This window comes from Lethenteron reissneri, chromosome 10 (genome assembly GCF_015708825.2).
Source record: "Lethenteron reissneri isolate LAM-NWPU_2019-01 chromosome 10, ASM1570882v1, whole genome shotgun sequence".
In the NCBI taxonomy this organism is placed as follows: domain Eukaryota; kingdom Metazoa; phylum Chordata; class Hyperoartia; order Petromyzontiformes; family Petromyzontidae; genus Lethenteron; species Lethenteron reissneri.
In genome coordinates, this window is record NC_083788.1 from 7,766,687 (window position 1) to 7,794,576 (window position 27,890).

At 48.4% G+C, this 27,890-nt stretch overlaps 1 protein-coding gene across 1 annotated transcript in view; it reads right to left on the bottom strand.

The window, feature by feature from the left end:
• The window catches only part of LOC133340919 (collagen alpha-1(XII) chain-like), a 130,677-nt gene that overhangs the window by 56,553 nt on the left and 46,234 nt on the right, over positions 1-27,890 (bottom strand). The window contains exons 15-22 of the mRNA XM_061549414.1: positions 26,751-26,950; positions 25,882-26,092; positions 22,142-22,248; positions 20,577-20,729; positions 18,706-18,825; positions 14,885-15,049; positions 13,659-13,820; positions 11,107-11,267 (exon numbers count right to left, since the gene is read on the bottom strand). Of these exons, the coding sequence (XP_061405398.1) occupies positions 11,107-11,267; positions 13,659-13,820; positions 14,885-15,049; positions 18,706-18,825; positions 20,577-20,729; positions 22,142-22,248; positions 25,882-26,092; positions 26,751-26,950 (1,279 nt within the window). The remainder of the gene's footprint in view (positions 1-11,106; positions 11,268-13,658; positions 13,821-14,884; positions 15,050-18,705; positions 18,826-20,576; positions 20,730-22,141; positions 22,249-25,881; positions 26,093-26,750; positions 26,951-27,890) is intronic.

A 27,890-nucleotide genomic window follows, 5' to 3' on the forward strand; every position in this document is an offset into this window, starting at 1 on the left:
TGCCTAACACAAAACACACAAGACGACGCATATACCTTATTCACATCACTAACACGCAACACGAAACAAATGCCCGACTAACACGGTGTCTACTCGAGGCGTGGACATGTGATCTCTGTGTATTTTGGCTTGAGTGACCTGAACGGACACCGTACACGAATTTGAAGATACCGGTTCTTACATGCAGGGCCATCCCTAGGGTACACAGTGAATCTGGGCGACTGCCCTGGGCCCCGCGTTTTGGGGGGGGGGGGGCGGCCCGTCCTGCGACGTCACGGTGTCAGATGTAATACTCCCGGTTTAGTTTGAAGGCGTCGGGGGGGTCTACACGGTGTGGTTTGTCCCAGGCCTCGCACCCACCCCCCTATGGATGGCCCTGCTTACACGTAATCACTTCACAGCCATGTGTGGCAAGCTCACAGGGGGGAGGCCGATATTAAACGACTCCGAGCCGCTGCATGATTACACTCCCTGAATAAGAGGGAGGACAATTTTACTGCGCCGGAGTTTAATGACACGAAACGCAACTTTGTTTACTTGGGAATGCCACGTCGAGTCCCGAGGCTCTTTCTCAAGAGTGTCCTGCGGCCATGTTTGGCCACTAACAAGGGGTAGAAAGTTACGGTTATTTTATTATCATTACTTCAGCCCATCAGGCCAAAACGTATAAATGGCGCACACATTTCCAAGGGTCGCTGCATTTTATGCACCATGATTTGTGGAGGCGTCAGTGCAAATTAAACGGCTCGTTTGCGATTGGTTGGATAGTTTCCCTTGCTTCTCCCTGCCGATTGTAGAGAGTAGTTCATCAAAAAACCTCCGCTTGGTTATTTCTGAGCCTTAATTACAATTCGCAAAAGGTACTGCATGTTCCGTCAGCTTTTCCCTCCTTTTCCGTGAGCGGCTATCGACTCAGGCTGTGCGCCTAAATGTTTTGAAATGTGCACGTGTGCAAATATGCAATGGCAATGATCGGTTGTGTGTGTCTGTGTGCGTGTGTATGTGTGTTTACAAGCGTAAGTTCAGATCTGGAAACTTTGGGGACAGGATGTGATGTTTCAGTATGAAATTCGTGAGAGCGCGCATCTGTGTGTATGGTGCTGGTGCATGCATGTGTGTGAGTCTGGATGCAAGGGAATGTGTGGACGCACGTGTGTGTTTTGTGTGTGGGATCCAGTGGCGCAGAGGTTGGCGCACTGCACCACAAAACCGGTGACCAAAGTTCGATTCCCGCTCATGACCAATAACAGTGGCGAATATTTAAATTGGTCTTGGGCCTCCCCTCGGTCGTCTCCGGCTTAAATCAGTACAGTACTTGGTGTGGTGTATAAACATCTGAACTGGGGAGACAAAAGCGGCCGGGCGTGGTCCTGACCACTCACCCCCTCGTGTGCCGTGCTAGCCTGAATAGATGCTCACTCATAGAACTTGCCTGAACAGGATGTTAAATGCTATACAGGGGACCTTTGCCTTGTCTTTGTCTTACATGTGCTCGTTGAAATCTGGAAACTTTTGGGGGGGAGGATGTGAATTATAAGTACGTAAGTGCACGTGTGCGTGCATATGTGTGTGTGTACATGTTGGTGCGTGCATGCATGCGTGAGTTTGGATCTGAAAAAGGAGGTTAGATTTAATTTTCCCCAAAGGATTACGTAAGTGTGCCCCTGCCTGCCTGTGTGCATGCATGTGTGCGTTTACACATGTGCGAATCTCATTTGCTGTCAGCGCGTTCGGACCCCAACAGGTACATTAAGAGGTAAATGTACTAATATTCCTCGCAGGGATAAGTGTTGTGCATGGGTATATATACGATCCAGTTCCTGCCTAAGCGCTCTCATTTGAAAAAGCAGGTTAGAGTTACCAAGACGTAATGCTCCTTTGAGGCGCAATTGTGTACGTGTGTGTGTGCAAATGCTCGATTATGGATGGGAATTTGGTAGTTTTGGTCGTTCTAGGGAATACACGCGCGCACGTGTGTGCGCGCGTGTGCACATGTGTGTGTGTGTGAAAGAAGTGTTTTCACAGGTGGCTGGGCTGCTTAAACATTTACACCCGGGCTGTGTTACGAGACCGCGAAAAACCTTAGCCATGGGTTTTACGAGTAAAGGCTACCTAATCGGTCTAAACGCTTGGATACGCTTTTACAAGGCCGAAGGATTTTAAGTGAAACCGCCGTAACAAGACAAACGTTAAAACTTATTACACTTTTCCGGTTAACTACACGGTGGCCTGCAGAAGTTAGTACAGAAAGAAGGTTACGAGTCTATCTATATTGCAGCCATTTTCAATCTGCCAAATCTATAAAGTCCTCCTCATGCTTTGTCAGTCATGGGTTTGTTATCTTCAACTATACCTCCCCATGCTGGTCATTGTGGGTCGGTTAAGGTAGCGGAGGAAAGTAGGACTGGTTCTGATATCACTCGGCAACGATGGTAGCCTTAGGGAGGAATCGAACTTGGTGCGGTTGCCAGCCTGCCTTGCTGCTTATACCCTCACACGCGTGGTTTCCTCCAGACATTCCAGGGGTGAATATAACCTATGAATAATTTGTCACCCCTCATATAAAAGAGTCGAGACTCAAAGAAGCATTCTTGGATAAATGTATGACATTATTTTTTATTTAAGGCTACAGCTATGCCAATTTATTTGCAAATAATTTGTTTTGAGTTATTGCAAGTACCCTGGCCTGAATCTCGTAATAGACGCAACGAAGATAAAATGTGCAGCATCACACATTCCAGATGGTCGCTAAATTACCAAACCTTTGGTTTGAAAGCTGTCAACTCTAACTGCTTCCTACTCTTGGCCTGAGGGGCCCCCAAATGTGGTAAAGGTGCAGACCTGGAATTTATTACTAATGCCACTGCTGGTAGAAATGCCTCTTAATTAAGGGAGTGCTAGAGACTTTTCTGTCGGGTATTTTGGCCAAATATGCTACTTTACCGAGACATCTCAGAAGAGGTGCACATACCCACACGTTATTCGACTACATACAACCTGCTCACTTGGCGATGCTGCTGGGTGGAGAGAGGTGGGGAGCATTTCAGAAACTTTCCCAATATTTTCAACTGCTGCGCCAGGAGATCAAATCAAACGGTGACCTCTGGATTGCCAGTCCAGCGTGTTAACCATTAAATGTAACACTGTAGCATGAGAGGAAATCCTATTGGCAATTTAAGTCACTATGCTGCGCATTACTACTAGTTATGGGCAGAAATTAAAATTGTTTAGCTCGCTTTAAGTTCGATTTAGCTTTATAATTCACACATCACATTTAAATACGATAAATTAAATTACCAAGGTGGAATTGGGCATGGGTGTATGTATGTTGAACGTCTTTCGCACCGTGCGTAGCTCATCAGAGGTGCGGGGATAGGACAAAACAAACGAAACCCAAATAGTAGTTGGAAATAAAATAGATGTTTGAAAAGTGCAGAGCTCCAGTGGCTTCCTTATATCGGGAAGGAGAGTTGTCCAGAAAGGCCACGGAAGGTCCGCCCCCCTTAAATGACCTCGAGCGGGCAGCAGTGCAAGCGAAGGGTGCGAGTGAGAGGGTGGTGGTAGAACAGCCCATGGAATGGAAGTAAATAGACAAAGAGGGGGGGGTGGGGGGCTCCCAACACTCTAATGGCCCCAGGTACCCCCCTTAAGCTTAATTCGGCCTCATCCGCGGTTGCCAAGTACCAAATCCTGCGTTCTACCAAAACCTCTAAGCCTATATCACGAGCCACGTCCGTAAGGCTCCTGTCTCTCACCCAGGCCGCTCAACCTCACACCGGAGCAACCTGACCTCACCCGCTTGGGTTCGTGGCCTTAAAGCCGCCCGAGGAGCCTCTTGGCTCTCCTTTGCGTTTGCGCCTCCTGATTTTCCGCCAACAGCTCTGGGTCTGTTTAACTTTGTCTTTTTAGTTGACAGTTCCCTGTCAATACGCCGTTGGATGAAGATCTTCCCCCATACCATGTTGGACACGTCAGGTGGATGACTGGTAATTGTGGGTTGGAGGCTGTGACCGGTTCAGATACCACTCGCCACTGATGGCTGGGTGTTGAATTCAGGTTTGCCGGGACCTGCATTTGATTCCCAACCACGGATAAAATCAGTGGTGAGTAACATCTAAATCGGTTCCTGGGTACCCCTTTACCATTCAATATTGTCCAATACGGTGAAGTATGGTCAAATAAACCGCACGACTGACAGGGCATGGGGAGGGCTTCATTAAACAGCTGATTGACAAAAGGCTGTAACTGAAAGGACAAAGTTATAGACCGCCTGTTTGACGACTGATTTCCCTTCCATCGTTGTTTTCGTCATAAATTATTGTAATATTATTGCTCAATTCAAGAAACATGTCGACCTTTATCTCTTACACCTTCAATAGCACTGTTTGTTTTCTGGGAATTTTCGGGCATTTGGGTGCGTGCACCGCGACAAAAAACACAAGGCTGCAATTTATTTACCCCTCAACTCAATACGGGGGCAGCATTTCCTATGTGTGTGTATGTAATGGGAATCACGCGACTCGTGGACGTGATGTTCACCAGAATGCCCAAAAAAATGACCGATTCTTGAATGTTGGCTATTCACCGAATCGCCAGTGTTCGGTGGAGGGGGGAGGGAGGCGGGGGAAGGCAGTGAATCATCACAGCTCTATCAGACACACGCAACATCACTGCATCTCGGCCTACAGGTGGCAAAACTCACAGAGCTGGCAGAGACTGCGTGATGGAAATGAATACTCCTGAGGCACGGCTATTTGACACAGGACAAGTCCCTCAACTCAATCCCCCCCGTCCCTCCTCCCCATTTAAAAAAAAACAAGGAACAGTCTTTCCTACTGACGAAATGAGTCCATTCCCTTCCAAATAAAACCATAACACTCTCGACACATCAAGAGAATGCCAAAGGCGTTCCTCGGGGGGAGGGGGAGAAAGGCGAGGGTTTACAGACTTTATAGTAACAGTATGCGTTCATTTTCAACGTATGGTGGGGGGGGGCAGGGGCGATGCTCGTGGGGGAGCTTGCTTGTAGTCTCTCAAAAGGAAGCTTTCTTTATGCAGAGTGCAATGAGAGACTGACACGGCGCCCTAAAGCGTCGCTACCCGGTCCGGCGCAACGTTGCGGCGGATAAAAGATCTGGTTTTCTCCCGCTCAAGGGGAAATTTGTGTCAAAAGTCACGACTAACTCGAACAAGTTGTTGTGGTTTTGTTTCAGTTGCTAACCTGTTTTTGTTTCTCACATTGAAATTTGCCTCCCATCGTCATCCATTTGCCGAGTTCTCGTACGTAGCCTTGCTCGATTCAAGAAACGCACATTAACCATTCCAAATTACACTTTCAACGGTGCTGCTTTGTTGCGAGGCCACTTGGCGCCCCTGAGCCTTTGGGCTTAGAGCTGAGCAAGCCGTGATTGAAAAATAAATAAAGGCGGTGACTTTTTTGTTGCCCGTTTTAATTTCAGCGCAGGAAATGTTTGACTCGATGTTTTTTTTTTCTTTGCAGATTTATGAAAGCGCTGGTTATAATTTCATTTGTAATTTGTTCAGGTTCCATTTTAACTCGTTTCACTTTCAGCGCTGGTATGAATGAAATAATAATTCTCAGCTAAAAGGTAAAGGTCCAGCCCTGTGAATAAATTGCTCATGCCGCCAATGCTCCTGTCAGAGCCTCCATTTAGAGGGAGCTCTAGCGAGCCCCTCGAGAGGGTTTTTGGCCAATTCTTCCAAGGTGGAATCTGTTCGATTGTATCTAGTTTTTGTTCATAAGCAGGTAAAGGTGGCGCCCTGAAATTGCATGCATAGTGTCTTGGAAAATCACTCAGTCGGACACGTTATTACAGAACACCTGCTTACACTTTATTATTCTATTCTTGCACCAGTTGTAGGCACTCCTATCTCTGTCTATATGGTCACTTTTGTTGACTAACTTCCCTTATCTACTTCACACCTCACAAACCTGCCTGCGGCAGCTCTTCCTCTCAGCAGCTCCGCACTCGAGGCTCCGCACTCAGCAGCGCTCACACAGAGCTCGCACACAGCAGCGCTCACACAGAGCTCGCACACAGCAGCGCTCACACAGAGTTCGCACACAGCAGCGCTCACACAGAGTTCGCACACAGCAGCGCTCACACAGAGCTCGCACATAGCAGCGCTCACACAGAGCTCGCACACAGCAGCGCTCACACAGAGCTCGCACACAGCAGCGCTCACACAGAGCTCGCACACAGCAGCGCTCACACAGAGCTCGCACACAGCAGCGCTCACACAGAGCTCGCACACAGCAGCGCTCACACAGAGCTCGCACACAGCAGCGCTCACACAGAGCTCGCACACAGCAGCGCTCACACAGAGCTCGCACACAGCAGCGCTCACACAGAGCTCGCACACAGCAGCGCTCACACAGAGCTCGCACACAGCAGCGCTCACACAGAGCTCGCACACAGCAGCACTCACACAGAGCTCGCACACAGCAGCGCTCACACAGAGCTCGCACACAGCAGCGCTCACACAGAGCTCGCATATAGCAGTGCTCACACAGAGCTCGCACACAGCAGCGCTCACACAGAGCTCGCATACAGCAGCGCTCACACAGAGGCTTGCACACAGCAGCGCTCACACAGAGCTCGCACACAGCAGCGCTCACACAGAGCTCGCACACAGCAGCGCTCACACAGAGCTCGCACACAGCAGCGCTCACACAGAGCTCGCACACAGCAGCGCTCACACAGAGCTCGCACACAGCAGCGCTCACACAGAGGCTCGCACACAGCAGCACTCACACAGAGCTCGCACACAGCAGCACTCACACAGAGCTCGCACACAGTAGTGCTCACACAGAGCTCGCACACAGCAGCGCTCACACAGAGGCTCGCACACAGCAGCGCTCACACAGAGGCTTGCACACAGCTTCCCTCACTCTGCGCCGCTGCCCTCGCCTACGTTCCCTCAGACCCACTCACTCGTCCGATCCGGGCGGGGGGAGCAACCGTCACCCGCTCGGCGACTCGCGAGGCTTGAGGTCCGTCCCTGGCTTGAGTGGCAGCGGCGAGATGTCTTCTCCTTGGTCCCAGCAACTCGAACTCCCGCTCCGCTCTCACGCGCCTCCTTATATCCTCCTCCCAATTATCCAGCTCCTCCCTTGTGTCTCTTTAGGGCCAGACAGGCTGGCGTCTGTCAGGCCATCAATCACCCCTTATCGCATGTCTCTCTGTTGCAACACCTCCGGTGTCAGCGTGTAACCCCGGGCCGACCCCGTCTGCACCCGATTCTCCCCTTAATGAGGTGGAGGTTTGCTCGTGCAACCTCACGTTGCACACGCGCACCTGCCTGCCCTCGGTTGCCCTCGGCCAACAGTGCGCACCGCGTATTTTACCACACTACACTTGTATAGGCCGCTACTGGTGGAAGGTCCTCCACTAGGGTGGTAATGAGAGTCCCTCTGGAGGGTATTTGGCCAACTCTTCCAAGCTGGCCAGAGCTGGGAGTACCCACACATTTTCTCACCGCACGCAACCTGCAGATTTGGCTAACTGCCGTGTGAAGCCTGTTACACCACTGCTGGGTAGACACAGGTGGTGAGGAGGGAGGATTGTAAGAAACTCATGCCGTTGTTTCAACTGCCACACCTGGGAGATCGAATCTAACTGGCAACAACCCCATTGCATGTCCTGTGCGCCGCTAACCATTGCGTCGTAGCAGTTAGATTGCTGTAAATACCTCATCCAAATTTGAGAAGTCGAACTACCAGTTGGACTGGTAGTTGCAGATGAGAACACTCTTTTCTGCACACTCCTCGACTTTGGGATTCCCTTCAATCGTTTTATAGCCTTGCTCAATTCAAGAAACATATGAACTCATTTATCTATTGTAACTTGAAAAGTGCTGTTTAATTGCTGACTGCCTGGCATCATGAGGCTACGTACCTCGACTCGGCAACCATGATACAAAAATATATATCACGAAATAAAGGTGTTCTAGGGTTGCGTTTGCGTCTGTCTCCACTGCCGCCCTTTTCTAGCCCATTGCTCTTTGTCCAAGGCAAGCCAACGAGACAATTCCAAAACAGGGCTTTTTATGGTCAGACGCGGCAGCACGGCGTGTTCTCCACTATCGAGCAACATTCCACACCCCTCTGTCTCGCACAATTGCGGCAGAAAAAATCATATTTATTATTATTGATGGGAGTGGGAAAAAAAACGCATGCACCGATTTTTTCAAATGTGCGTTGGACGATGAACTGTGCCAAACAGGAGCTGATCGGTCCCAGAGCATGCGTGTCTGTGTTTACTTGTGTTGTCTGTATGTGCGTGTTTGTGTGCATGCACGGGTATGTGCGGCAGAAGGCCAGGGCAAGGACGTAGACATGGAGGTGGTGCTTATCACGTCGTAATTACTAACAATTTTTATTTTACCAAGTAAGGCCCACTGAGCTATGTCGATATTTTTCAGAAGCTACCTGGTCGCAAATTATAGCCCAAGGAAGTGGGTTATGTGGAAATTTATATCAGTAGCAAAATACTCAAAATGTATGTTTCTAAATGTGGAGGGAACAAAACGGACTCGGAGAAAAAGCCACACGACCACAGGGAAAGAGAAGATGCAAACTTAAATTATACAGCAGGCATCAGGGTCGGGATCGAATCCACGACCTCCTGTATACCAGGCGAGGTAGTTAACATCTCGCCAGCGCGACACCCCAGTAATGGTGAGTTACATCCCAGTACATCATGTTCCGTGCCTGGCTGTGTACACTCCAGGCAACCAGTACGATAAGTCACCGACTTACGAACGGGTTCCGTTCCTGAAACCCGTTCATATAAGTCGAACGGTTCATAAGTTGGAGCACAATAATGTACTGTATTTAAATTAACGTACGGTCAGTGTTATAAAATAAGTTGCGGTTCAAGAAAAAAGGGAAAGCACTGTTAAACTCATGAATAATAAGAAATATTGTACATTTGCACATTTGCCGAACTGAATAGTTCCGCAGTTCAGTTCGCAAGTCGATTGGTTAAAATAGACATCTTATGGAAACTCGTTTGGAAGTGCGTTCATAAGTTGGCGACTGCCTGTATTTGAACCTGAACCGAGCCAAACCTGTTCTGGACTAAGCCTACCATGTAGGCCGAGAGCCTATCGGGAGGGGGGGGATTAACGACAGAACCTGGAGGAGACGGCATTGACTCGGAGATTTTGTCCCTGACCTCACCTCCATTTGTTTCTCGTTGACAGCGATTTCCTCCAACAGTCCATCCAGTCTAAAGGGGGCACCCTTCATGTGAATGAGCATCTTCGTTTTTATATACGTGTGTGTGTTCATAAGCATGTATGTTGGTGTTTGTGCATATTTGTGCTTAGATTAGCTGTTAGTTCAGTCTCCATCCCCTCTCCCGCTGAATCAGCCTCCCTCATTTCCTTCACTAAATGCCTTTACAAAATTCCACTGCATGAGGCTGCACAGATATAATTTACAAACACACACCTTATATTTCATCCTCGGTAATTATGTTTTTTTTTTCGTGTGTGTGTATGTTTTAATTTACAGAGTGAGTTAGAAACGTATTCTTTGGGCCTTTCGGTAAAGTCACGTAGATAGGTTTTCTTTGAACCTATCTACGTGACTTCACCGAAAGACCGAAAGAATATTAATTCCTGCAGTCACGAAAGCTTTAAGTCAAGATTTGAGTTATAAAGTTTTTTTTTTAACCCGCACGACAACGGTACACATGGAGCTGCTTTTTCGAACCACGCCAGACATTATTCATGGCCACGGGACAGCGCATGGAACGTCCTCTCCCCAAGGATGGCACGCTCTCACGATGCCATTCCTCGGCAGCCCTGGCCTTGAATATGATGAAGCAGGGGGTGTTTGCACGCACATGTCTGCGCACATGGGCGCGCGCGCGCGTTCGGAAGCGGCTAGAGAAGCCGGGTTGCCTTGCTTGTCGGGAACCGCACGGCGAACTTAAACCCATCCAAAATGCGCCAGCACGGGGCTGGTGCGGTACAGGTGGTTTCCCACTGACCCGCCGGAACTAAGCCATGCTACGGAGCCAAGCTGGGCTGGGGATGGGACTAGTCACGAGTGCAATGTGTGTGTGTGATGTCATGACACCTGAATAACATGAATAAAAAATGGCATCCAGCAGATCATTGGGGCGCTGCAACGTGTGTGCGTGCGCGTGAGCGTCACGCGATGTCAGTAATACGGCTCGGATTGTGCAGTGGAAAAATTATAATTTACACCTCCTGAGCTGTGCCTCGAGCTGGCTCGGCACTGGCACCAGCGTGGCTTGTTTTGCCAATGGAAAAGGGGCATTTGATGACGCACGCGACGATTATCAGGGTTGCATCATAGCGCTCACGATCACCACTCATAATCGCTGTTCACAATCACCACTCATGATCACCACTCACAATCGTCGAGCACGATCAGCGCTCACGATCTCCACACACGATCGCCACTCACAATCGTAACTCACGATCGCCGCTCACGATCGCCACGCACAATTGCCGTGCACGCATCATCGATTACATGCGAGCCACTTGCGATCGAGCGAATGCGTGCTCGGCCAACAAGCGCAACGGCAATTGCCAAAATCGGTGAGCGTGCAAATCTCTGCACGGTCCACGACAAGGCAGGCGCCTACATTCATGCTCGTGTTGCGGAGTATGATGATGGAAAATTCCCGCAGAACCAAAAGCTTCTCTCTCGCGTGCTACCAATGCATCCAGCGTTGGGAAGTCATTAATTATTGTGCATGGCGAACGCTGAGTGTGCACGTGTCCAAAAGTAATATTATTCCTTTTGTATTGTTACAGGTGGTATTTGTTGCAGAGTGTGAAAAAATTACACCAATGCCTGGTTATCCTGCTGCACAGGTTTTCGCAGCCGTGCTGGCTGTTTAGTTCTACGGTGCGTTTTCGGGTCGACTCAGCCTCAAATGAGTACCTGGTGTGGTGTGTAGTAAACATTGCCGCTGGGGAGACAAAGGCTGCCGGGCGTGGTGCCGGCTACACCCACCCCCTCGTTCGCGCTAACAGCGCTTGCCCCAACCGTCTGTTAAGGTTACACGGGGGGGGATCTTCATCTTTGCTGTGTGCGAGTACCTGTTCCGGGTCGCCTCCCTTCTTGGGCACGTACTCCAGACGGTAGCGCAGGGGGGCGGCGCCGCCATCCGGGTGTTTCCACGCCACGCGGAATGAGCCGTGCGTCGGGTCCGACGTGACGAGGGCCCGAGGAGAGAGGCGCGGCGCAGAGGTGGGCTCCTCTATTGACAGCAACATAGACATCTTTTCAATTTTGTTTCATTCGTAAGAATGGCGGAGGCGCCCTGCTTGCAACTTCGTGTTTACGCCACTGCTGGTCGGAAAAGTCTGCGCGAGTGCTCCAGGGAGAGCCCCTCTCGGGCAGTTGTTTCTCAAACTTTTTGTAGCCCTTTGGACCACTCAGCCCCCCCCCCCCCAGCTCCACTCCTGGTGACAAAATGTATTCACTTCTCTCTCTAAATTCAAGGAATATAAAATTATAAATTTTATCAGAATAAAAAAAAATTAAGGTGGGGGACGAGGAGGGGGGCATTTAGATCTTAGGGTTAGGGTAGTTTAATCAGGGCAGTTTACCAACCTTTAATTTTGAAATAAAAATCACAAGTAAAATATTAATTGATGTCCGAAACAAAAGGAATAACAAACATTGTCATTACTCGAATTGTAGATGTTGTGGGTTTACGTGACAAACCTTACTAATTGGCTGTGTCGGGTGGCGGCGGGGTTAACGACACATTTATATTTACAAGATCTAATCTAAAAAACTCTATTACGGAAACATTGTCATTGTTGTCTGGATCAACCTGCAATAGCACCACAGCCCTGCGGACCACCTAGAGGAGGGTCGTGGACCACTGATGCTGGTCCGAGGACCGCACTTTGAGAACCACTGCTCGGGGGGGAAGGGGAGGGTGGGGTATTTTGGCTTCCTCTTCCTCTCGCAAGAGGTGGGGAATACCCACAGTCTTCCTGGCCACACACGACTTGCCGATCGATCGTGGTGCACACATTTCCACTGTCGGGTGGGCAGAGGTAAAAGGGATGGCGGCGGGGGGAATTTAAGAAACTTGCCCCATTATTTTAAATGCCACGCCGGGAAGTCGAATGGAATTGGTGACCTCTTGAAGTCCAATGTGCGAACCTTTGCACCACGGGCAGCATCCCTACTGCTGCTGAGATCAATATTATATATTTTCTTAAATTTGTATTGTAAAAGGAAATATTGCATTCAGTTGAGCAGTGCCGCAGAGTAGTGAACACAATATGTAATGAGTTTTATTCCTGGCCAAGGCTGGTATCAGTGGCAAGTGATATTTAAATCTGTATTGGGCCACCCCTCCCCCCTTGTTTCACCGACACGCACTTTACAAGCGTGGTGAAGTATGGTCAAACGACCCCCAGGACCGACACTGCATGTAAGATACCTTCAGCCAGCAGTGGATTGATAAAGGGATCAAAACAACGATTATTTTTGTTAACTGTGTTTTTAAATGTATTGTGTTTGAGTCTGTACTTTGTTTTTAGTCATCATGTGGCACTGTTTTGAAAATTCTTGGATGATGTTCTCTAAATTCTGTATTTCCTCGTTAATTGCGTTGTTCCTGTTTTTTTGCATTTTCATGTTTTGAATTTTGTTTCCACTCTGGAATCCGTTTGTGGGAAGATGTGTTTATTTAGGAGCCAGTTCTCCCTTGAAAAAAAAATGGAGCTCTGGTTTCAATGATCTCTGAATAATAATAATAAAACCCCTTTTTGTAATCCACTTCTGGATGGTCTTCCTAACACCATGTCAGTCATGGGGCGGGGTTGTTTGATTATACTTCATCACAATGTTCAGCGACGGATAGTGGAGCAGAGATATCATGTCCGGGACACATCCAGATATCACACGCCGCCGACGGGGCGATAGCAAGTCATTAAATAGAGGTCATAGCTCAGTGTGCAAAACGCTCCAGCCACTGGGTCCAAGTACATGCTCTCACCAGTCTCTAAAGTGTATCCCTCTGAAGTGCAGAGCAAACAAGATGTCACCGACTGTCATTAGCAAAACCGAAAACACCCCCTCACTGATCCACTCAGTGACAGAGTCAATGCGCTCTAGCCTGGCCCAGGGAGCTCGTGCACAAGACTGCTCGATGCACTGTTGGTTGAATAATACGATGTGCATCATAACAAAAATACTGAAACTGACGCCGATCGCCTGGCTCCATATGCTGACGAAAAATTCCGCCATCACGCATTTTGTGCCAATGACAACGACCCTACCCATCAAACGTGACCTCAACAAAGTTCCTTGCTGCTGACTGACGCCCCTTCTGGGATCACGCCGTCACCATCGTAGAATCTCGCGCAGACCCAGAAGAACGCTGGCGAACAGAGTGGAGCAACGTGGACGTTCAGAATAAATGCCTCATTTGAGACCCAAACATCACACTCGCTGGCTTTGACATTCCTCGAAGACACTGGTTGTGTAGTCATCAACCGTATCAGAGTCGCCGGGTTTGTAGTGCAGAACAACCACCACAATCAGTCCCACCGGCACCACCATTACAACAAACACTGCCGTGGCAGCCATTGCCACCTCACCCCCCCCTCCCCCCCACCACGGTTACCGTTGATGAGGATGAACTGTGCTTCAACGCGGTTGCAGAGCGTGCGGGTGAGGCCCTCGATGATGGAGTCCAGCACGTTGAAGTCGGCGACGATGTACATGTGGTCGGCGTGCGGGGGTGACGCGATCAGCTGCAGCTCGCTCTCGTCTGCGTTCTTGATGCCTGCGCGCCGTCACCGCCACACGTGCCCGACAATAATGGGCAACGCCGCCTCCGTCAACATCGCCGCGCAGGTTGAGATGTTAACTACCTCGCCTGGTATACATGTGGTCGTGAGTTCGACCCCGACGCCTGATGCCCCTGTATATTTTTAGTTTTATGTCTCTCTCTCTTTTGCATCCACTGGGATTTTTGCACACAGTGTTGGTGTACGGTGCTTTTTCTGCAATATTTTGCTGTCTTTTCTTGGATTTTCTGTTTGCACATAGTCACTTTAAGATGTTTTCTTGTTCATGTTTTTGTTTTCTGTTTGTTGCGGTTGCACCCGATTCAAGAGCTGAATGGCTCACAGGGCTAAGCCTAATAAATGAACTTGAAAATGAACTTGAACTCTCTGTGGTCGTGTGGATTAGTCTCCGGGTCCTCCGGTTTTTCCCTCCACATTTAGAATCAACATGCGTTCAGAGCATTTGGCTGCTATAGATTTCCACATGATGAGCCACTTCGTTGAGCTATCATTTGTGGCCAGGTCGCTTCTTAAGAAGAGCTGTATAGCTCAGTGTGCCTTACCTGGTAAGATAAAAATTGTTGTCCTTTTGTATGCATTATTATGACTGCATTAATCTGCCAAGTTAATTTGATTTGTTTATGTCATTCATTTGCTACCAGGTTACTGGACACAGCAGAATCACGATGAAACAAATTAAAGTAATTTTACATTGTGAAACTGCAGCGCAGATATGAAGAACTAAACACACTCATTAATAACGCTGCCCTTAAAGGCAAAGCCACAAATATGTGCATAACAGGATGATGTTTCAGTGAATAATAGTTGGAGATTGCACTATACACCTGGACTGCAACTATTCTCCACTCAATCGCTCAGGTTTCTCCCTCTTTCTGAAAATGAAGGAGGGGCATTGCCCTAGACGTTGCCCATTTGTACACACATACACATATATGTCAAATTGAGTGCAGAGTTTTTGACAATCGTGTTGAGTTGCCGTGTACCGCTGCTGTGTCTGCATGTCCCTGCGTGGCTGCGTGCCAGTGACGGGGGCACCCACCGATGGCGAAGAGTTCGATGCCGCGGTCGCGCATCTGGCGAGCGGGTTCCTGCACCTCGTCCTGCGATTTCCCGTCCGTCACCAGGATCCCGATCTTGGGCAGCGAGGAACGTGCCCCCCGCTCCATGCCGAAGCTCTGCTCCAGCACGTGCAGCAGCGCCAGCCCTGCACAGAGGGAGTTGGGGGCGGGAGTGGGGAAACCAAAGTGCCGGTATCCATGTTTGATGACCTGAGAAGTGCCGGCATAGGAGTACTGTCGCACACTGACATATTGAGTCCACTAGCTTTAAATCAAGAGACCTTTTTCTGTCTTACTGATGTGTTGAGAATCACACATGCAAAAAAACGTTTGACTTGAACGTAGGGTTGGTGGACAACTCAGTGATAGGGCCATCGTTTGTGCGTGTGTGTTGTGATGTACCAGTGGCGAAAGGCGGTTAGCATGGGCCCTGGTGCAAGCAATGAAATGGGAGTAGCCCCCTGGGCCAATTTCCCCTCCACTCCTCCTCATATCTTAGCACCTGCCTGGGCCCCTTCGGCCCATGGGCCCTGGTCCAGTTTCACCGCATGCACACTAAGCTAGCAATATTGCTGCGATACACCCACATCATGTTAAGGCAACAGTGTGGTGGCCATTAGGTGGGGGGGGGGGCAGAACAGAAATAAGGTTTCTAACCCATCTGTGGGAAGTTTGAGTGTTGTTTTACTTTTCTTAGGGCCGCTCTGGTTCGCCCCTCCCGCAGGCAAGAATACAGTACATAACAAACTAGGGAAACATTCCGAGTGAAACTCTTGAAAAGGTGTCCTGGGACTGGGGGTTTCCTGACTGAAAAAGAGACAAGTGTAATATTGTTCTTAGCCATCAAATAATTCCTCATGTTTTGTGGAACCCTCCATTTATATATATACACACACACATATACTGGAATAAACGGATGTACAATCCACTGCTGAATGAAGGTCTCCCAGTGGCGTGTGGGTGATGGGTATTGTTTGACCAAACTTCGCCACGCTGTACAGTGGGGGTTTGGTTAAGTGGAGGCCATGAATCAATTAAGATGTTACTCGCCACTGACATTAGCCATAAAAAAAAATCAACTGGGCACCGCGGTGGCGAGGTGTTAACTACCTCGCCTTGTATACAGAAGGTCGTGGGTTCGATCCCGACCCTGAAGGCTGTATATTTGGGGTTTGCAAGATCTCCTCGTGGCTACGTGAATTTTTCTCCGGTTTTTCCCTCCACATTTAGAAACATACATATAAAGTATGTGGCTGCTGTAAATTTCCACATGATAAGCTATTTCATCGGACTATCATTTGTGGCCAGATCACTTCTGAAAAAGAGCTATATTGTTCAGTGGGCATTATCTAGTAAAATAAAATAAAAATTGTTTAGTTAAAATAGTTTAAACTCAGGTCACTGAGAACATAGCAGAGTGCAATAACCTCTGCGGCCACAGCTCCATGCCTATATAAACAAATATATACACATGGTTAACATCTTCAAAGACGTCTAATCAGCATGGAAGAGTAGACCAAAATATCCTTCAGAGGCGCTCTTAAATAATCCCCCGAGTCTAGTGGAGGCCCAATCGCCAATCGCGGCCAAAGATATCTTTGTAGTAGGGCCGCACCATGACCTGTTACACACGGTAAACATTTGAAACATCCATATAAAAAAAATATATTAGTACTGACAGTTTAATTTTTCCAGCAAGTCCAACTTGACATTATTAGCTGTTGTTTGGCACTACATTTATAGCGATGGTTAAATCCCCTTGTAGTTTTAGCGAGCTAGTTTTAAAAACAGATACATGAATGCATAAACATGACGGATGGCAGTGGGCACTTCCTGTGGGAGATTATAATGCAAAAGCACAATTGCGTCAATAGGATAAAGAGGTTTCTGAAAGGGCCAGCTCCACACCGATACTACTGGGGTTAAAATAAGGCCCAATTGGCCGTGTCATGAGAGAAATTGTGATTATCACGGCATTAGCCATTAAATAGCGGTAACGTTTCTCCGTGTTGGCAACGGGGTTTGGAAATTATATAAAGTAAAATAAAATTATATAAAGTTGGATAAAAAATGGGGGGTGGTAGTAAAAATGAATAAAAAAAGAGTAGACCACAAAAGAAGACAGGGTGAGAGTGACTGTGGTTTTGATATTTGAGCCAGTTTGGCCTTCGGACAAGGCACACACACACGCACAACTATGAGCACATTCCTGAATAATCACCTCAACGTATTTGGCATCAGTTGTCCATCACAAATTATATTTAGCTCAAAAACTTTTAAAATAAAATAATACATAATAATTACAAGAATTCATAGACATTGTTTGAACTAACAGCCCCCATCAGGTCAACAAATGAGTCACCTCACACAGCAGTGATGGATAAATTCTTTACGGACAAAATATGTTTTTCACCAACTCCTGTCAGGTTGAAGAATTATGTTCCATGTGGTATTTGCGAAATTTATTTAAAGCATAATCTCTTTTTTTATTGTGCCACCGGCTCAAACCCACATCAAGGCATTGATTTGGAGTTTTTTTTCCTCCTCCTCTCATGCTCTGTTCCTACCATGGTTTCATTTCTCTCGCTGTCAGTTCGCCGCACAAACGGAAGTTATTTGGTGGAGACACTAACGCCGGAAACACATCACAGTGTGCAGATGTCCATGGGCAGTTATTAAATGCAGATCAGGACTAAATTTATATATATAGAGATAAGAATTTCTTTAATTCAACAGGAAGGGCCTAAAAAGCTATTAGGCTCGACTTCATGGGTGTCCCGTGACGGTACAGATTTTCTAAAGCGAGGAGGTAAATTGCGAGCGGGATGGAATGCAATTGGAAAAACATGATTTTTTCACCATACCATTGGACCTGCAGAAGAAAGTTGTCAATCTGTGCACATAAATCACTGTGGCATGGATCAGAACCAAGGGCGGCGTTGACTAATAAAATGGAACACACGGTGAAAAGTGTCCAAAATGGAGATTCACCCTTGGAATTACATCGAGAGACAGAAAGAGGAGCACATGGATCAGGGAACAAACAGACATCGGGGACATTGCCGTATTGCTTGCAAGGGAAATAAAGTTGGGCTTGGGCAAGGACAACACTATGGCCAGAAAGGGATGATGGCTGATGGAAGAGACTGGTGACGGAACGGACGCCGAAGCAGAGAACACACGTGAGCGGACGAGTAGCGCTGCGGAGACGGAGCGATGAGGTCGGCTCGTGTGCGCAGGAGCGAGGCGGATCGTGGCATCACGACACCATGTAGGATAGCGATGGCGTGCGGGGGCCTTCATTCAGCAATGCGTAGATCATGGACCGATGATGGCGATGATGATGATGAGGGATGATGAGTAAAGCTCCCATTATAGATATTGGGTGCATTGTAAATGCCCAGTCTCACAGAGCCAAATGGAAGCAACCTCAGGAGCTCAACGTTAATACTCAAGGCACGTGCGATGGCAACAGTGTGAGGACACGTCCATCCAGCAGTGGACAGTGTTATGTTTCGTTGTTTGGATGTAATTGTCTGCGGTCCCTAACGTTATGTCAAGCTTCGCTAGGAGCTATAGAGGACCGCGGTCCCTGGGGTTCGGGGCCACTTCCTGAAGTCATTCAGTAAAGCGCCCGTTCATGTTGAAGCTTCACTACCTCTGGTCTGATTAAGGAGTGAGACCGGGGTTGCTCTGGAAAGTCAAGACACAACAGACAGAAAGTTATGAATGATGATAATGATGGCGACTTAGGGTTTAAGGCCTGTGCTCGTGCTGGTAAGAGTACATTGACGAGGGATACCTGTGAGGGTGTTGCCCCCTTTGTATGGCAGGTTCCTGGCTGCCTCCAAAACCTCTTCCTTGGTGCTGTACGTGTTGAGGTCCCACTCGGTACGGGGGTCCCCACTGTACTGCACGAGACCTGACAGCATCAGCAAAAACGACATTAGACATCAATAACAAAAGCAGCAGAAGTCACATTAACAGCGGCGACAACAGAAACATCAACAGGGCCCGCATCAGCGGCAGTGGCAACATCAACAGAAACATCAACAACAGCTGCTCGCAACTTAGCGGCAGTGATGTCCCCACGAGGCTTGTGCCGAGCTAAGTGCACTTTGCAACCTCCAGTGCACATAAACAAATACAAAGATCCCCCGTATAGCCTTTAACAGACTGTTGGGGCAAGTGCTGTTAGTAGCACCTATGAAGGCCAGCACGGTATACAAGGGGGTGGCTGGCCAACATCATGCCCGACCGCCTGTGTCTCCCAAGTACCGATGTTTACACAGCGCACCAGGTACTCATTTGAGGTTGAGTTAACCTAGGGGAGGCCCAGGACCGGTCCATATAATTGTCACCTGTGTTGGTGGCTGTGAGCGGGAATCAAACTTGGGTCACCGGATTCATAGTGCAAGCACGCTAACCACTACACTATCGCTCTCCAGTAACAACGAGCACACACACACGTTGATTCTCATATGCCAATTCCCTATTTTTTTCTAAAGCCGTTCCCTTGCAGTCGGATTTCAGTGGGACATTGGATGCTTTTGCTCGGTCATTACAAATGTAACCGCTTTTGAATCGTGCCCTATTTCGCAACTGAATTCTTTCTACTTGGGATTTTTTTTATCACGGTGTGCCAAGGAGAACGCCCCATTGGCTTCGATATGCCAGGCGACCAGCAACAAAGAGCACTGCAAGTATTACAATTGTAAAGGGCAGGAGTAATTGACTTTTCTTGAATTGAGAAATTCAAGAAAAGTGCAGGGGTGATTCCAAACGGGAACAGCGCGACGGAAGAAACCGGAACAAGAAGTATGTTGTGACCTGCGGGCTTGCGTTGGTTTGAACACGGTGTGGAATCAACAATATTACGGCAGATTAATCACCAGGTGATGTTCAAGGGAAGAGTAGCCATGGTAGTAGGGTCTGGCCGCTGGTCAGCGAGTGACTGGTTGTGAATCAATTATTGCTGGTCCATAAATCAACACAGAACTCTGGCCAAAATTCTGCTTTTGTGCAGAAGTACAAAGGTTGGAAAAAAATGGGCTTTGGCATTGATAATAAAAAAACCCAGCTTCTTCGATGCCTCCCGAGCCAGATTCGCGACACAGCCATTCCAAAATATAACGAACAGTTGTTTTTTTGTTTACGCGCTACTTATTGACGTTTGTGACGACCTAATCGCCAAGAATGCACGTATCTCATCAGATAATGAGAGCTAAGCAGAGTTGAACCTGGACGAGCGCTTGCTTGGATGAGTGACCACCACACGCAATAGGGGTTGTAGGCCGTGGGGCTACATGGTGGGCAGCAGAGGCCAGTGCAGCCAAAATCCATTGTTGCTTTGTACTTCTACGAGGGATGGAGGGAGGAGGGGTTTATGCAGTTTACCCTCTTTATAACGACCAGGTCAGTATTGTATGGGGGGGGGGGGGGGGATTGCTTTTCCTTTTTACACGTGGTGCCAGGCCCCACTACGGTCCCTAGTGAGAAGCCGCCACTGATTCCAGCCCCCAGCAGATCACGAGTTCATGGTGTGGGTGTGTGTGTGTGTGGGATGAGGAGTAGGGCCAGAAGCAGATAGCACTACCTCTACTGCAGATATCGCAGACCTCCGTCCATGGCTGATATCAAAGGGGTGCAAGGGCATGGGCGCGGTGGCCTCACCGATGCGCGTCTTGTCGGAGGCCACGTTGAAGGCCTGCACCAGGGCCTCAAGGAACTGTCGCACGAGGCGGAAGTTGAGGCGGCCGATGCTCCACGAGCCGTCCACCAGGATGACGATGTCGGCCACTGATGGGGAAGAACACTCGAACGACGCTGCGGAGGAGAACGAGGGGCGGAGGGAGCGGGCAGCCCAGTGGGGGTGGCCCAGTGGATACGGATTATAACATGAGCATTCTTCCAAAAAAAATTGTAACGAAAATAATTGTGATTAAAAAATAGTAGGATTCAACAAATATAAACAATTTTTTTTTGAGCGATTTCGTTTTCAGTGTCACGCTTGAGACGTGTCAATCGATTAGGATATATACTCTTTCGTTCTTTCGGTAAAGTCACGTAGATATAAAAAAATTGGAAAAAAAATGAACATAACTAAATTAAATCACGACGTTTCGGAGGCAACACAAGCTTCCGTCATCAGGTGGAACAGCCACAGCAAAATTACTGTAGTGAGCAGAGTGAGCTATTTGTGACTAGCGATTATATAGGGTGACACTGCGCTGGCAGCACAGCACGCAAGTACAAATGGTGAATACTTGACACTTTCCTAAATAACACTGTGGACGCTAAAGAGGAGAAAACATGGAATAGGTGATATTTCGGGCTATGACCCCTCTTTAAAGCAGAGAATGGCCCGCAGAACCGAATAACACACAGCTCCCTCTGATGTCCCTTCGAGTGACCTCTGACCTGCACATCAGGGGGGCAACACTTTCCTACCCACGCTACCACTGATGGTAATGTTCGTCGCATGATAGCTAAACCAAAATAAGTATTTCTCGGAGCTGAAATACCTGAGTTAAGCGCATATATTTTCAGTGAGTCCAAATGAGTCGCAGACGTTGTTCCTTGTAGCGGCAACGCATTTATTGCAACACCGTAACACAAAGGGGTTCGGCCCCTTTACCAGATACAGTCTAGAGTGGTGACCACCCAGCTAACTACGCTTTCCAGAGGGGTTACTGCGACGAAGGGTCGAACCCTCACTCGGGTCTCTGACCACGTGGTTGCCTCGTAAGACAAAGAGCTTCCAGCTTGAGACGTAGAGCTTCCTGCTTGTAGGTGTTTAGCTTCCAGCTTGTAGAATGCAGCGACCCCGGTCCCTCTCAGGGACCCGCCTTATATCCCCCTACGGTCGGGGCCGCTCCGCCCTCGGATCCGCCCGCCTTCTCGAGCATTCTCGTTCCCTCTCGATCCTTGTCAAGAGCTCTCCCCGGACACGTGATCACCCACCATACAGTGACATCCCCGATGTCACTACATATATATAAAATAATTGTACAGTCATTGCTGACGGGGCTGAGACCAACGACTCACTACACTTGAGCATCCAGTTTGAATCACAGTTTCTCTGCCTGAACGCAGGTTGTCAGTGGTGCCAATGTTCAGCAGCACAGGCCCCAAAGTGCACCTAGCATGGCACAAGCGTCGTGGTGACATCTACGCTACTTAGTGTCGATGGGTGGTTGTTGTTGTTATTGTAGTGTGCATGCGTGGGTGTGCGCTACCAGGTGAGGTGGCCCCTGGTTTGCCCGTGCGGAGCGTCCCCTCTGTTGCTGGGCTCATGCCAGTCTTGTACACGGCTTGCACTCCAAAGCGATACAACGTGTCTGGCCTGCGCGCACATAAAAGCACGCATACCCACACAAACGCACACACACACGCGCACCGTACACATGTCAGAACAACCGCGTCCTCAAAATAGCATGATAATTCACGGGTGGGGTGTTTGGAGAAAAATATCTAGGGAGTTTGAAGATCTTGTTTTATTTTATTAATGTAGGGAGGAAAATTAATATTGTGGCAGGCCTGTGGGAAATTGAGATGACATTATGGTAGAAGTTCAAACTAATACTCTTCATAGGGAGAGTGGGGCAGTCACAGGCAGAAGAGAAGTGGAAAGTCTTGAGCCTGGACTTGAACAGGAGGTCTTAGCAGTGTGGATGGCCAGAGGAAGGGAATTTTAGATACGTGTAAACACAAAGACAACGATTCCCTGTGTAGCCTACACAGGCAATTGGGGAAAGTTTTGCTGGGGAGCACCCATGTCACAAGAGGGGGTGGTGTAGTCAGAACTATGCCCGGCCATCTTTGACTCCACAGTGCTGATGTTTTGCACACCAATCTAGGTGCTCATTTAAGACTGAGTCGACCTAGCAGAGGCTCAGAACCGGTTAAGATATTGGCCACTGATGTTAACCATGAGCAAAAATGTTGTGCGCACTCCAAGTGCACACACACACAAACATAAGCAGGCAAATTTACACACAGACTCACAGACACAACACACTCACAGGCGAGTCGATGTGAACCAAAGATGTGGCTCACGGTCCTGCACATAAACCAAAATGTGGCTTTCTTCAGCCCAAAACCATTTGGCACAAAGCAATCCATGCCAACGAAAAACTGTGCAAAACGTTAACAAATTGCAAATATATTTCAGATTTAAAGTTACATTTATCATTGTGGGATTACTAAAAAAATGCTAGAACCACATTTCACATGGAGATCTTCCTACCTATAAACGTCATTTTTTGTCTGTCTGTCTGTCCGTCTGTGGACGCACACTTGTGAAGTATTTGGCTCGCAAACCATGGGGTATACATTTTTCCAGGTACCACGCCGTAAACCCGTGGTGAGCCGCGCTATTCCGTTTTCCCATCCGTCAACGTTAAAGTAGTTAAATAAGTAATGTAGTGGGAATTATTATTTAATTATTTAATCGCGCCACTTTGTGAGCACTAAAGCTGCCCAGGGGTTGCCCCTAGCAACGCAACGCCATCAGTGGAGGGGGGGGGGGTGGTTTCTCATTCGCGTTAAAAATGCAACAACAAAAAAACACAACGCTGAGGTTAATTCATCAAAGTGTCATGTCCTCTTCGCCCCCCCTCCACCCCAATGTGTACACTTACTACTATAGGGTCGGTAGATACTAATATTATAGCGCTTAGATAGTATTATTGTAGCGCGGACGGGGGGATGGTGGGGGGGGTAGCGGCCCAGCACCCAGCCTGCCAAGGTGCCACCTTGGTCGGCTGGGCAATCTAGGCGAGGCCGGGGGCTCTGCACAGGACTTGGCCTGACCACGGCACTCTGTCAGGTTAGTAGTTTGTGCTATAGAGTCGATATATACTGCTATAGAGTCAGCATGTGCTACTATAGTCATAGCAGGTACCACCACAGTCAGTATGCACTGCTGTAATCATAGCAGATACCACCACAGCAGTAGGCACTGCTGTAATCATAGCAGGAACCACCACAGTCAGTATGCACTGCTGTAGTCATAGCAGGTACCAGCACAGTCATTATGCACTTCTGTAGTGTTATCAGGCACCACCACCGTCGGTATGCACTGCTGTAGTGAAAGCAGGTGCCACCACAGTCGATATGCACTGCTGTAGTGATAGCAGGTACCACCAAAGTCGGTATGCACTTCTGTAGTGATAGCAGGTAACACCACAGTGGGTATGCACTGCTGTAGTTAAAGCAGGTACCACCACACTCGGTATGCACTGCTGTAATGATAGTAGATACTGCTATCGGGTTGGTAGATACTACTATAAAGTTAGTAGATACTAGAGCAGTCAGTATATACCACTACACTCAGTAAATACTGCTACAGTCAGTAGATACTACTATACAGTCAGTAAATACTATTACGGTCAGTAGCTACTGCTATAGAGTCAGTATATGCTCCAATAGCATCAGTAGAAACAGCTATAGAGTTAGTAGTTACTACTATAGTCAGTGGATACTACTATAGAGTTAGTAGATACTACTATAGAGTTAGTTGTTACTACTATAGAGTCGGTAGATACTAATGTAGGGCCAGAAGATACTACTACGGTCAGTAGTTACTACAGTCAGTAAATACTACTATACAGTCAGTAGCTACTACTGGCTCAGTAGATACGACTGTACAGTCAGTAGATACAACTACAGAGTCACTAGATACTACTTTGTTGTATGTAGGGTGTGTAGGTATATATACCTACGCGGGGGTAAATATATTTTTTGAGGGGTGGGGGGGTCGACAATTTTTGTAAACCTTTTTGATCAACTATTAACCCCCCCACTTTCTATTACTCTTTGGACATCTGCAAGCCTCTTATAATTTTGTTGGTGGAGAATGGACAAACGGCCCACCGGGCTTTCACAATAGCTTAGTATCTGTGTATGTATATGTCAGGTTTTTAAGAGAAGTTTTGAAATATATTTTTTGCCTGGGCAATGTGGGGTACTTCCCGCTAGTAGCATATATTTGTTTCCTCCATATCTTAAAAGTAAGGATAAAAGTAACTTATAAGGCATCGAAATAGTGGACCATCGCTAGATGCTGCATGGGGGCAAAGACAAGGAGTAAGCACAACGCAACGTCTGAAATTAAATAAGGTGCACAATGTTGCATATCCGACTACCTGCAGACTATCATATAGGCAGATATATGGAGAGGTCGGCTGCATGTCCATCTATAGCAAGCGACGGTTACACAATCTTGACTTAAAGCTTTCGTGACTGCAGGAATTCATATTCTTTGGGTTTTTCGGTAAAGTCATGTAAATAGGTTCAAAGAAAATAACAAAAACTACGACGTTTCGATCGCAACACAAGCGGTTGTCATCACAATCAAGCAAAAATATGGAGGGCGCGGAGGTGAGAAGGGGGGCCGCGGCCACGCTGTACAGTGGGGGTTTGGTTAAGTGGGGGCCATGAATCAATTCAGATGTTACTCGCCACTGACATTAGCCATGAAAAAGAATCAACTGGGGACCGCGGTGGCGAGGTGTTAACTGCCTTGCCTGGTATACAGGAGGTCGTGGGTTCGATCTGGACCCTGAACGTCTGGTGTATATTTGGAGTTTGCATGTTTCTCTCTCCCCGTGGTCGTGTATATTTTTCTCCTGGTCCTCCGGTTTTTGCCTCTACATTGAGAATGAACATGCGTTTCGAGTATTTGGCTGCTATAAATTTCCATGGTAAACCAATTCGTTGAGCTATCATTTGTGACCAGGTCTCTTCTGAAAAAGAGCTATACAGCTCAGTGGGCCTTACCCGGTAAAACAAATATATAGTTTTAAGTTTTAAACACTGCACTGAGCATAGGTGGTTAAATTGGTCATGGTGGGTATGTGATGGTCAGATATGCGACACTGTACTGTAAATAGGATTTTTTGGGGGAAAAATAATAAAACTCAAGGTGGGCCAATCGAGAAAGCAGCGCGGATTGTGAATGGCGAAGGCCCCTTACTTGAGGTTCGGCAGCACATAGGTGGTGTCGGAGGCTGGCATAGAAGCCTTTTTGGGGGGGCCCGTGGACCCGTCGGCTTGGTACGAGAGCTGGTATCCAGTGGGGGGCCCGTTGGAGGGCTGCGGGGCTGTGGGGGGCTTCCAGGTGAGTCGGGCGCTGGTGAGTGTCACCTCGCTTGGCGTGAGGTCCCGGGGAGGTCGCAGGGCATTCACTGCCGACGGTGCACAGTCAGTGGCATTGACAGCAGTTATCAATATCGTCTGTAAAATTTTATATATTTTTTGACGAAACACACAAAGAAGCATGCAATAAAACGGGCACATACCGGCGGACCCCTTGACATCGTACGTCGCGTGTACAGACTTGTATTACATCAGATGGCCTCTTGACATCCTAAGAGTCTACATGTGATCGCCAAACCTCTTCTCCTGGTCTCTCATCTCTCTCATGTTTGTCAAATCTCTCTCATCTGTATCTCGCTCTACAGCTCTCTCATCTCTCTCTCTCTCGTTTATCTCTCTTTCATCTCGCTAATCTTTATATTTTGTCTACAGTTCTCTCTCTCCTCTCTCTCATCTCTATCGCCTGGTTATCTCTATTTCATGTTTTCACGTCACTCATCCATATCTTTCTACGTGTCCGCGAGTCACATCTCTTGCTGGGCCACAGCTCGGTGGGCCACTCCAAGGGCCTTCAAGGGGCTACACCCGGCCCTGTGAGTTGCCAGATAAAGAACCCCTGGTGGTACAGATCTTCCCGCGTACATTACACGATCCCGCAGCACGTGCCCCACCGCATACAAAACACCCCCCACATCCCCCCCCCCCCCACCTTGGCCCCCCAGTGGCTCGGCTGCCAGATTCACTCACCTGCAGTGGTGGAGCCTTTGCCCTGAGCAGGCTTCCCCTCGCCCGATGCGTACACGGGGAACACGGAGAGCTGGTACTCGGTGCTGGGGCGTAGCTTCTTGAGCACGATGGACTGGGCGGCCGCGGGGACGCGCACGGACACGGGCTTGCCCGGCCCGCTCTCCGGCCGGTACAGTAGGCGGTAGTTCTCCACCGCTCCCCTGTGACAACCCGCAAAGACAAAGGTCACCACGGGAGGCCTACACAAGACTGTTGGGGCAAGTGCTGTTATAGCGAGCAGCACTCGTGAAAGCCGACTTGGCACAAGAGAGAGTGGGTGGCCAGCACCACGTCCGGCTGCCTTTGTAACTCCAGAGCTGATGTTGACACACCGCGAAAGGTACGATTTAGCAGAGGTCCAGGACCGGTTGAGTGTTATTGGTCGTGAACGGGAATCAAACTCGGGTCACTGGGTTTGTAGAACAGTGCGCAACCACTGCACTAATGCTCCCCACACAGGCACTTCCAAAAAGCACAGCTGGCCATGTAAGTTTCACATACATACAAACAAACGCACACACACACAAAGACAGATTCCCCCATACGACTATGCAGACTGATGGGTGACCATTAAGCACAGCAAGCATTTATAGGCTACGAAGCTACGATCCCACGTCTATGCTCCCCGCCTTCACCAACTCACACTGACCAGCATGGTGAAATATGGTCAAACGACCCCCATGGCCCGCACTACGAGGGTAGGCCCTCATGCAGAACAGCGTATCGACACGCGCTATTTCATGGAACAAAGAGATAAAATGGTACGGAAGCCAACATCAAAATTACGCAAAGGAATGCAGAAGCCATGTATCACACAATACCGCATTTGGAAGAAAACAAGGATTACGTAGAAAATAAGCATCTCGCCAAAAACAAGAGAACTTGGGAACATAACTCATCGCTCTGGGAGACCACAACTGGTGATCAAACACTTCTGCGTAGGTTTGCACGGTTGTGCCGTACAACTCTGCGATGTGTTTTCGGGTGGTACCGGGTGTCCTGCGTGGTCTCCAAAGAGAAGCTCCCAGCAGAACAGAGTGAAACGTCAGACATAATGCCAAACAACACCCAGTCACAAACCGAAAACACTTGGCAGAGATG